This window comes from Corvus brachyrhynchos, unplaced genomic scaffold (assembly GCF_000691975.1).
Source record: "Corvus brachyrhynchos isolate BGI_N302 unplaced genomic scaffold, ASM69197v1 scaffold490, whole genome shotgun sequence".
Classification (NCBI taxonomy): domain Eukaryota; kingdom Metazoa; phylum Chordata; class Aves; order Passeriformes; family Corvidae; genus Corvus; species Corvus brachyrhynchos.
The window spans coordinates 1293810-1305825 of NW_008235774.1; the positions used below are offsets into that span (position 1 = coordinate 1293810).

The following is a 12016-nucleotide window of genomic DNA, read 5'->3' on the forward strand; positions in this document are numbered from 1 at the left end:
ACAGCTTTCCCGGCACAATCCGGTACCTCCCTGCAGCAGGCACTGGGACCTACTTGGGTGATTAAATATTTTGCAAAGAAACTCCTCCGCATTTCAAGAAAAGGGAAGAACTTTTAGATTTCTAGAGTCCAGGAAGTAACCTTAACAGCAGTCTTAATAATGGAAGACAGGTGGAAAGCCAAAAGCCCAGTCGAGGCACAAAGCCGCGCGTACTCAGTCCACCCCTGCTGAAGCCCTCCACCGACCTCCAGAAGCTCTGGGGTGGGGATGCTTCCTTGCTGAAGAGGTTCAACAGTGCAGCATGTACTAGGGGCAGCTAAGCTCTGAGGACAGAACTCTCCAAGTATTACTGGTTGCACTTCAGTGTCCAGTATTTTAATTCTCAGGCATCTTTCACCACCTGTATTTACAACCTCTGCTCGGTGCTAAATGCTTGTGAAGAATGAAGGTGCCATGTCAAAGACAAAAGAACTGAGATACAAGCAAGATAAGGCCATGTTTACAGGAATTGTGCTGACATATCTGAGCAATGTTAGATCAGCTGCCTTGCATTAGGTTAGCACAGGGTTCAGCACAAATTCCTGAAATAAATGCACTGCTTTCTGAGATGGACTGCAGCCTGCATGGAGCTCCACGACACCGTGGGTACACTGCTGGCAGTATCCAGACTAGAACAAGCTGGTAAGATATGTCCATACAAGCTGCAGTCACAGCAGCAAGTGCCATATGGCCATGCTCGTGTGACCTGCTGCCTGGCACTGGATAAATCCCTGCCAGGGCCAGCACAGAACGGGCTACACTAGGGAAGTGCAGCCCCCCTTGTTAAAGCACTGCCGTGTACACAAGCTGTGAGCTGATATTCATCAATCTGCAGAATTCAGGACCACATTAATCGTTAAAAACTCCTTATAAATGTACTGGATCCATGTGGTTGTGCTGAGAGGCCAGAGATTTGAACAGTTATTTAGTCCAGTGTCCTGCACAAACTCTCCTCTTTCCCACTTATCTCCCCTTTATGTCTCTCTATACCTTCCCCTCCATCACTGCTTTCAGCCTCATCCCTTAAGGCTCTTCCTTCCCCCTGCAATGACCATTGTGTACTGACACCTCTCCCTGACTTGCTACCCATAGCCAGTGGCTTTCCTGGACTTGAATTTCTCTTGGGGAGCAGTTTCCATTAAGAAATGAGCTGTTTTGTAATGACTAAGTAACCACAGGTAGCCTGAAAAGAAGCTTCGTTATCAAGGTACTGCCAACCATGAAGCTGGCATCCTTCCCTTCAAGTTGTACATCCACTCCCTCTGTCAACTCAACAATCTTTTAAAGATTTCTTTGAGGCAGGGATTGCTCTTTCCATTACATTCCAGAACCAAGCAGCAGTCACCCATTTCAAGAATGCAACCAGCAAAACACTGTCTCAGTCCATTATCTTCATCAAACTGCAAAAATACTCAGGCCACCAGTATTTCCCTGGCAAGCACAGTCTTTGCTGAGCCAGGCCAGTTAAGGGGGGGGGAAAAGACTTCAGGGCATGCAGAGTTCCATGTGACCCAACCCTAATCCTATAGGATTATATGCTTGAGAGTGAGGGGTTAATCTCAAAAAACATAACAATATCTCGTTATAAACTGTTGCCATTTTGAAGGTTTGGAGTTTTTTTAGACTCCTGTAGATGACAAGGAAAAGTAACATCTATTTCAAGTCCAGAAGTATTTTTGATGCCTTGTGGAAATAAACTGGAAAGTGGCTGTTTCTTTGTCATAATTCACAGTCATTTTCTGAAAACATGAGATAGCTTTCATCTGAGGAAGGCATGATTGAACAAAACATACAAGGTTACTTCTATCATATTCTGCTCATACTAGACACCGGCCAGATTTTAAACCACAGTGCATCACCATGGTGCAATGCCTGCATGCACCATCAGTGTGACAGTGAGCATGGTGAGGTTTCACCGAGATCAGCAGACACAAAGGTAACTGCTTGGGCACCCATGTGTACATAAGTGGGATCATATGATTCTTGGGGACAACACTGGGAAAGCAGGAAGTGGGTCACTGTGACCTGGATGCCAAACAGTGTACAGCAACCTCCTGCTTCAAACAGGCCCTGCAAACCAGCAGGTTGAAATGTGGAAATTAATGCCTTCAAATAGCAAGGGCTACTGTGTAGGAAATCTGTGTTGTGAATATGGGCAAGTATGGCAGAAGGTCCAGGTGCACTGAAGAAAGGGTCATGGAAGCTGCTGCTCCATCCCAGGATATCCCCAGTGAAGGCAAGGGCACCTGAGCACAATCTCTTTCATCATCACACTGCCCTCAACTCTGCCATACCACCAGATAAAACCTGTATTGCATGCGTTAATACCTCTTATAAACATTAATTTGACAATTGCCAGCACAGCAGCTGCTCTATTCTTAATGAAAAACACAAAGATCATCCTGCCCTTCCTCCTCCGTTTCCTTTCCCAAGCTTCACAATCCCCTGCACTAATTCACAGAGTCTTTTCCTTCCTCCTTCAAACAATTGCTAGGGATATAATTATCCTTCCATTCATTTTGCAGGAAGTATTCCCCCTTCTATAAGCCTTGCTCTTCACCCACCCCTTATACTCTTCCTAGGTTACATGCCCATGGGCTTGTCACACCTTTTTCAGTAGCTACTCCTGACTCCATAAGCCAAGATTAGTTCTGGGAATCCCAACCTGAGTACCCAGAGCTGCACCTGTAGCAGCAAAATTGGCAGTAAGGCGATGCAGGGGACTTCCTCTTCAGGACAAATGACCTATGCTCTGTTCCCCTTAGCTGGTAGCTTCACTTCACCCTTACCTGAAAGCCTCTGGAAAAATTAAGGCTCTTTTCTCCATCAACCCAAGTATTCCAGGCCTGTGTTACATAGCACCAGCTGAAACATCAATGCAGACAAAGCAGTCTGTAATCCAAAACCAAGGCACAACAGCTGGATACAGGCAGCAGGGAAGGTACTACCAGGAAGCACCACTGCTCTGCACGGCCTCACCTTGTCATCTGCTTTCCTAGGGACAGGCTTTCAGGAGGCACTGTCACAAAGCTGAGTTGCAAAGTGGTCTCCAAGGGAGGAATGAAATGGCTTTCCATGGGAAAGAATGCCAAGCGACTCATCTGAAGAATGAAATGGCAGGGTAGTACACCTTGGAATGACAGCATCTTGGAGCAGCCAGGGACTGACCAGCCATTCAGCATGGCAGCAAGTGTGGAACATGCCAGGACAGCCTTGGAGTGATCCATTCCTTCAATAAATAGAACTGCTCCCCTCTACCAGGACACACATCTCTAATACAAACCATGCCCAATAGAAAGTTACTTCTATAACCAAACAAGATGGCTCAACTGCTTCCCAGCTCCAGTGAATTTTCCTTCTCAGGCATAAAGAATACAAAGACTGCCTTTCTTAATAATTTCAATCTTTCCACAATATTCAGACTCACAGCGACCAGGGCCCAAGCAGAGAGATTGCAGTTTACCAACATGCCACATACAGCTCTTCAGTCAAGTTTTAGTTTACAGGACACAGTCATTAAAAAATAAATACATTAGAGTACATCCAGAGTTTTGACAAGACACAAACACATTTTCTTTGCCACAATTACCACCCATATTGGTTTTTTCCAAATAATTTGTGCAGGTCAAGGAATGAGTGAAAACAGACAGATGGACTCAGTCCTTCATGATGCACAATAGGGACTGAAGAGAAAAGGGACCTGTAGCTTCCAGCAGCTCAAAGCAGCCTGGATTTCCTGCTTGTTGTTAGTCTACTGTAGGCCCTGGACTCCAGCTATATAGCTTACAACCTTTTGTACTCTAAAAGGTGAGTATGTGCATGTGAGTTTGGTCCTCCATCTTGCTACCCTTGCTGTACTGCAGCAATCTTCCATCTCTTGTCATGCTAGGAAGGAAGTTCAAACTCTGTGTTTACCAGCTCTAACCACCAATTTCTAAAGCTTTCCAGACAGCTCTGCAACACACGTGCTCTCCACATAGACTTTAACACTAAAATGCTGGGAGACTGGCAGTCACCCAAGCAATGTGGATTATCCAGGGACAGTAACGACCAAAATGGTTCCTGGTTTGCAGGCACCATTGAGGAGACTCCAGATTCCAAAATCAAAGATGGGGAACACTTTAATCATAGAGCAGAAATACCGCTAAGTGATAAAATCTTCTTTCTGGAACATCAGTGGAGGCATGGGGAAAAAAAACCAACCAAACTCCAGAGTAATACATGTCCTTCCCACAAAAATGGCCAGTGGTTTCCTTGATTGTCACACAGAGTTCATAGCACAGACTATCAACTGGACTACCACCAGTCCTCTAGGAAGAGGAGAGAGAGATCTTGCTCTAATAACTATTATAGTCTATCCACTTACTGAGAAATAATTGCTCAAAGCAACAAATGTCATTATCTGATCTCCTGGATAAATTAAACGTGCATGTTCACTAGAATCACTTCTGGTTTCATTGTGGCACTGGAAATATTCTGAAGTACTTTTCTGAAGGCTTAAGGACAAAAAAATGCAAGAAGTTGCTTTGATGTACTACCATCTGCTCTAGATATGGACTGCATACCCACTATTGAGAAATGCTGCCTGCACTGGACACCATCCATCTTGGAATATTCTTTGAAGAATTTACTGGAGTATGTGGAAAGCTGTGATAGAGACAGCCTCACATTCCCAGATTTCTACAGCAATATACCTCAAAATGCTCACATCTATTGCTACATGAAAATCCAGACTATTCCAGGCAAGAGAGAAGTGTTAAACATTCACCAAAACAGAAGCAAGATCTGAATTACGCAAGTGGGCAGAAGCATTTGGATACCTTTTCATAGAAAATGTATGCCAGCATCTGGGCTAGCTGCAAAAGCATCATCTGAGCTTCCCCAACAGAAAGCTGTCATACATCTGGTGATGCAGCTATTCACAGATTAGATATATATCAAGCTTCAGCTCCCTGCCTCAGGCAAGAATTTCAGTTAGTCAAGCAGAGTGAAATACCTGGCACAAGAGGCAAGAGTTAATGGCACACATTACAATTACATAAAATGAGACCCATGCTTGTTCCCCTTGAATCTGCAAATTGGATCAGACACAACAAAATCAATCTGGCTTGGTCAATGAGAAGGAATTTAGATAAAATCCAAAAACCTGCTATGTCTCTAGGTGCATAATATGGGAAATATTTGAGATGCTACAGGTCAGTGGCATAGGCCAGTGTATTTAAAGGATCATGACTGCAGTGCCTTGCCATCTGACCAGCTGCAGTTACGTCCCCTTGCAGCTGGAATGAAGCCATACCCTTCCCCACACTGATGAAGTACCTTGGTTTTACCCAACTGCCATTCTTTCTTGCTGCTATCATAGGTCTGAAGAAAACCTGCACATACAGCTTTGCTGTTGTCTGAGAGGCGTGGCCCCTTCACAAGCATCTTGTACCTGAGAACAAAACAGAATCTCATCAGATTACAGATGACAGTAACAGCCCCCCTCCCTCTCTCTCCCCAGTCTTTTAACTCTAATTATCCTCCTCCCATTAGTCCTTCTTCCTCTGGGACCTTCCTTCTTCATGTTTGCCTTCCAATTTGGAAATTTCCATCCCCCAACTTTTATCTGTTCCTACCACACTGGCAATTATTGTTGCAATCCCAGTAAAAGAATACAAACTCAACAAAATTTTTCGGTAAAGAACAACTGTCTTTCTGAAACATGTGCTTTCATCAGACACAAGTTATTTTGTTCAGTATAGGGGTGGCATTTAATGCTCCAAGAGACAAAGGAAGCAATGTTCAGTGTCCCTTCTAGCCTTAAACTTCAAAAAATCCTTTTGATGTGGCTCATTAAAAGAAATAATCCCTCTTTCCAATATTAATCATCAACTATACTGTCCATTAGAATTCTCTTCAGCTGCCTAAAGGTTTTAAGCATGGTATTTTCCTTTTACATATTATGACCAGCTGGGTTTCACAGCATCACAGTAGCAAAGCTGTGGCAAAGCTACCAAGAAAAATAAAGAAAAAGGAAAAAAAGACCAAAGACCATCTGGCTATTTTTCCATTCTGACTTTTAGCCTAAAGGCAAGTCTCCAAAAGGCCTCGCAGATCAGTCTATGATATGGGCATTAAGGCCATGGTTAGAAAAACATCCCACAGCTGATCCATACCAGAAGAAGCAGTTAAAGAGGGAACAGTCATATAGAATTCTACACTTCAGGGCTGTTCCAGCATATGGTACAATGACAGCAATTACCTGCTGAGAAAGTCCTGGAAAAGGCGCCGTATAGGGAAACCTGCTCTTCGAACTTTCACTGTCTCCAGCATCCCTGAGTACCGGAGCTGATTTAGCACCACGTCTGGATTAAAGAGGTTCGGCGCCTAAATAATGATCCAGAATCAAAACCAAGTAAGTGAGACAGTCACAGGCTGTATATCTGTTTTGCTGTAGAAAGGGAGCCCTGCATATTTTGGCATGCCAGGTAAAAAAGGGGAAGTTTGGGTCAAGGGGAGAGCAACCTCGCAACACTGCATTGTGCCGAATAAGGGACAAAAGGGTGTTGAGCTGATTCTGGAAGAGGAAAAATAGTTTGCAGACTGCACTCACAGTTGGACTCTGGTAGGAAAGCAAAGATACAATGTCTTAACACATACACAGTGCAGAACCCTGACTCAGTTCTCTTTGCAGTCTCTCTTTTCAGTTAAACTGGAGACAAACTACAGAATTCTTTTCTGGCATAAATCCCCTAAGCAGCCTGTCCTCTGCCATATCATACATGGTTTCAAAACAAAGAAAAGGATCAGTTCAGAGTTCCCCACCCAATCTAGTTAGCAGCATATCCTCCTGCCACAGCTCACAATACAAGTGAGAGCCAGCCTGTCCTCCCTAAGCACTGTGACTTGCTCATGATGTGTCCACCTCCTGTGCCTCAGAGCCAAAGATCTGCAGGAGACATTGCCTACTGCACAAGCCCTTCATTCCAGAACAAATTTCTCTACTGGCACTACAAACAGGAGTGATTGCTTCTTCTACCACAGCTCTGGACTCTGCACAATCCTGGTTAATCCTCCAGGCTTCATAAGCACTGAAAGAGGTGGGAATGGCTATATAATCTCATATTCAGCATGCAGTCTTTCCATCTGATTACCAGGAGGAAGGTGTGTTTTTTCTCAACTATAAAATAACTAGAAGGAAAAAGGGAAGGTGGGAAGGAACTGCTCTTAGCCTCAGTTTGAGGCACCTGCTAGGCATTGTGCAAGGGTGTGCTCATGCAGGCCTGTGTCACGTGCACACGTGTGGCTGGGAAACAGACTTACCTTTTCTGTATTTGGTTTGATGCAGCGGATGAAAAATGGGTTGGAAGTACTAAGCGTGGCCATCAGGGAATGGAGAGAATCCTAAAGAGCAGCAAGAGAAACTCAAAGGATCAGTCACTACAGAAGGGAAAGGGGCTACATTTCATGCAATAAGGTCTTCATGCAGCCCTCCCATTCCTAATATCCTTTGACTCTGCCTACCAAAATTTCAGTAACCCAAGAGATTCCTCCCTGTCCAAAACATACCCACACATTTTGCTCTTAAGACTGTTTACGTGGCCATCTTTGTTCTTTGGGCTGTATTTGTGAGTTAATTTTACAAGTCTCTCAAACTTTAAATACAGGAAAACAAAACAGTGAAATGAACAGAAGGTCTGCAGACAATCTAAGTGGGTGAGATTCATACCTGCAAGGTTCTCCCAATAAGGTTTTATTGGAATTGTCACAATACCTGTAAAAATGTGGCCTAAAAGGACACATACACTTAGCTGAAACACCAAACAAATATGAAAGATCAAAGAACCTCAAGAACTTCATATGCTTAGGGAAGTATTCTTTTCCTCTGCCACCCTGCTCAGTCTTATCATCTCACATTTTATACCAGACAGAAATCCTTGGGGCAGTGGCACTGTCTTTTTTTAGCACTGCAACATTCCTGCACATTTTCAGTGCTGGACACAAAACAAGGATGAATGACTCCTCTTGGCTGCAGGCCTTGCTTTACCCATCTGCTCCTCCCCAGAAGCCTGCTGCTCTCTTGGAAAACATCATACCCTGAACTGGGAACTGACAGTCGGTCTGCGCCTCTGGGTGCCCATCTTCAGTGTCTCTTCACTGCAACGACTGCAGACTCTTTCAAAAAGGTCATAGATGAAGTCCAGCCTAAGGGAGAAGAAAAGAATTAAAGAAGATGCAAGACACCTACCACCTGTGAGAAGATGGTTCTCATTGTCAGCTACTGCCCTGTCCCATTGTGAAACCCCTCATTCTTACACCTGCTGTGCCAGAGTGGCTGCAGGAAGCAGTTCAGATGGGCACTTCAGTGAGGAAATTAATACTGCCCATGTGGCTGCCCAGATCCCATAGGCTGCCCTGTATGCCACACTGAGCTGCAAAGCCAGAAACCCCATCTCACACTCTCAAGCAGGATATTACACAAAGGAAAAATCTATATTCTGCACTGGCTAGGACACCTCCCTTGAGCTATATGCCCCCAGGCAAAACTATCTTGAAGGTATGCCAGCTGGACTGGCGCTGTCATGCCTCCCAAACTAGCTCATATGATGAGTCCCCATGACATGCTCATGAAATTGGAAGCCCAGCTTTTCTGTGGCCAGAGGAGTTCTAGAGCTACCCTCAGTGTAGGTCATTTCTGGGGAATCTTCCACCATTTTGCCACTTCTGAGACATTGGTGCTGGTTCTTAAGAAGCTGCACAAAGTTCTTCAGCGCTGCTTGTGCCAGTTTATTGTTACGGCTGCTTCTGGCACAACTTCCCCTCTGTCATGTTGAAAAAGCCTGAGTCCTTCTATTATGCTGGACAATAACAACCACAATTCTGGCCTCAAGCCTCATGTAGAATGTTCCCCAGATGCCAATGTCCAAGTAAGACAACTATGAACAGCTCATAGTCTCAGCTCCCTCAGGTTGAGGCTTCTCACAGTGCACACTCTGCAGCAGCTTCAGATAAGATGCAGTTCTGGAACAGTCTCATCAGACTGGAGCCCAAAGGCAATACATGGGCTGTGGTAAGAGGCACATGGTACAGCTGCTACTCAAAGACTTGTAGGATTCTCTGTGTTACTAAATGCCTCCCTCCTACTAGGCCCTACTTCTGTTTTCCAGACCTTGCTCAAGATCAAAATTAGCTCATTTCTCTAACATCACGTTGCAGCTCTGGGATATAATATTAGGGGCCATGCCCAGTCCCACAGCAACAGGACAAGGACAGATGACTGCCACTAACAAGCAGGCTGGAAAACAAGCAGCCTCTGTACAAAGGCTGGCATTTGACAGCATGGCAAAGAGCATTGACTCATTCAGGGGCAACTTTGCCATTGTTGGTATAGGGAGGTAAGAGAAAGAAGGAAAAGGAAAGGGGGAATGGAAGGGGAGGGGAAAGGGAAAGGGAAAAGGGAAGGGGAATGGGGAAAAAACCAAATTGCCTGGTGGGACCACTGTCATGCTGTTAAAGCTCTTTTTAAAACTGGGACAACATGAGCCCTGATTAAATCTGTGCCTCATCTGACTTCTCCAGCTCTCCTTTCTTCTATCAGGACACTTCAGCAAAAAAAGAATGATTAAGAATGGTGCCTGATGCTCTGGCAAAAGCAGCTGCTTTCCTTGGTCTGGTTTATTACATGAACGTGGCTTAGTCCAGCCCAACAGATGTGGCCTCCTCACAAGCATACCTGCTGTCTTTCAGCATGTTTAAAATGTCATCGCGAAAGGTGTCTCTGTTCTTCTCCAGAAAGCCTCTCACATCATACAGCACCTGCAACAAAGACAGAGCCACTAGAGCAGTGCCCTACAGATCATTAAGCCCTTCTATATTTCCGTGCCAGTGTACAAGGCCTCCAGCAGAGCTACACTGCAGGCATGTGCCAAGATCTGAATTTCTGGGGTCAAAGAGCTGAAGAGTTCTGCATTTACTGGCAAGAAAGTGGCTTTTAAATCATCAATTAAAAAACACCAAAAAAAACCCCTCAAAAACAAGAGCAAGGTGAAACAGCTGCAGAGATTTGCCTGGCAGGAGTGGGTGTGTGGGGAAATACTCTGCAAGGTGTGGGGTACTCCGCTCACTTCAGGAGAGTGAAGAGAATGGCCACCCAGTGCCCCAACTTCCCAACCACAAGTGCTCAGCAGATATTATTCTGGGAGGAGGTTAGCCCTTCTTTAATGTGCAGGTGTCCTCCCTTGACACACCTTCATCTGCTTCGTATCTCTCCACAATAAAGAGCAACATTTAACCTTGAAGGCTCGGGGACCTTTTCCATTTTGCAATAGGTATTTAGCCTCTTGTCCTCCTCCTCAAAAGTCAAATTTTCCTTGTGACTTTTCCTTTGAGTAAGGAGGAGTTTATCCCCCAAACAAAAAGTTACCTGAGAAACTCAAGCATCCAAGTTGGAGAATATAGTACTGGAGAATGACATGCTATTTTAATCCCATCACACTCATTGTGCTCTGGTATGGGACATTAACTGTGTGGAAACACACAGCTCAGAGACATTCTTGGTTTTTGGAATCTAAGGACCTCAAGTCCAGCATATACCAAGCATCTCACAAACACCTACCTCCCCTGCATAATGTCTTATTCCAAACTGATGGTCTGTCACCCGAGGCTTCACATAGTAGGGGTTGCTCTGAAAAGAAAGAAAAAGAAGTCGTCTTATAATGCTGGTATAATGATAAATAGAGTCAGTCAGGAACTCTGCCATGACTATGACAAGGCTGAGATGGGCAAGGACCTTTGCTCTTGCAGAGCCCGACCACATCTGCTGCAGCTATCTGCAGCTACATTACAAATACGTTACTCAAATTTAAGATGGAAATATCCAGCCCTTCAAGGCATTCCTCATGTGAGCAAGGGCTTGCAGAATCAAGGCTGCGGAGGCATGCCATGGATGAAATGTTAATTCTTGTGTGTCTGACACCTGAGGAGGCTGAGCTCCACACAAACCATGTGGTGCAGGACACAGGATCAGGATGCAGGGAAGATGGCAGCTTTGCATAACACCTACACACCTTTTCTTCATCAAAGGAAATAACATACCAATTTCCTGTCTTCCTCTATAGTTTATCTTTCTTTGCACCTCTCTTCCCCTATATTCAACATTCAGTTTTCCTTTCTCTTTTTTCTCTCTCTCTTTTCCCCCGTCCTTTCTCTGTTCTGTGAAAACCATTTTAACTATTTAAGAGCAGCCATGCCACTCTAGACCAACAATCTATCCAGCTGGATATTCTGCCTCTTGCACTGGATATGTAGGGTAGAGAAAGAACAAAGCAAGTAAATCCTACTTTCATCCTAATATTCCCTCACACTCTAATTATTTCTATGAGGCCTGCCTAACTAGTAACCCCAAATGTATTTCTCTTTGAAATACTTGCTCATTCCACAAGTGAACCCATGCAGACTTCTTGCATCCAGAGTGTCCTTTCACAGGGAACTCTCAACCAACTACATAGTGAACTAGAGCTGCTTGGATTTAAGCCTGGCTTCCATTAGTGCCATTTATCTTCTACAGGCCATGTGTGACTTTTAAACCCACCACACCCCCAAGTCATCTTCTCTCCACAGTGCAGGGCCCATTCAACATAGTTTTCCGTAGCACTGAAGCTGTCCCCGACCTGCTGTTTGCCAGTTCTGACAGAAGCCCTTCTTGAGTGGAGGGGCCCCATGGTGTACAGGGTTCGAAGTGCAGGTGATCTATAAATCATACAGTGCCATAACAATGTTTTCTACTTTTACTCTATTAATTTCTTAGGAGCTTTTACTACTTCATTTGGGGATTTTTATTACTGCTGAGCCCTGTGCTGATATTTCCATGGAACTATCCATCACAGCCTCTGTCTGGGTCTCGCTCCTGAAGAGCAGCAGTCAGTTCAGGGGGCCATCATTTCAAAGGTGAAATTGGGACTGTTTTCCTTCAGGCACAGCATTTTACATTTATCTA

The 12016-nt window shown here is 44.7% G+C and overlaps 1 protein-coding gene across 3 annotated transcripts in view; it reads right to left on the reverse strand.

Moving 5' to 3' along the window:
- Window positions 1-12016, reverse strand: part of LOC103625621 (unconventional myosin-X) — a 79593-nt gene that overhangs the window by 37938 nt on the left and 29639 nt on the right. For all 3 annotated transcript variants that reach the window (XM_017726651.1, XM_017726657.1, XM_017726661.1), the window contains 6 exons: window positions 10637-10705; window positions 9755-9837; window positions 8118-8226; window positions 7345-7425; window positions 6284-6408; window positions 5359-5473 (listed from right to left, as the gene is read on the reverse strand). In XM_017726651.1, the coding sequence (XP_017582140.1) occupies window positions 5359-5473; window positions 6284-6408; window positions 7345-7425; window positions 8118-8226; window positions 9755-9837; window positions 10637-10705 (582 nt within the window). The remainder of the gene's footprint in view (window positions 1-5358; window positions 5474-6283; window positions 6409-7344; window positions 7426-8117; window positions 8227-9754; window positions 9838-10636; window positions 10706-12016) is intronic.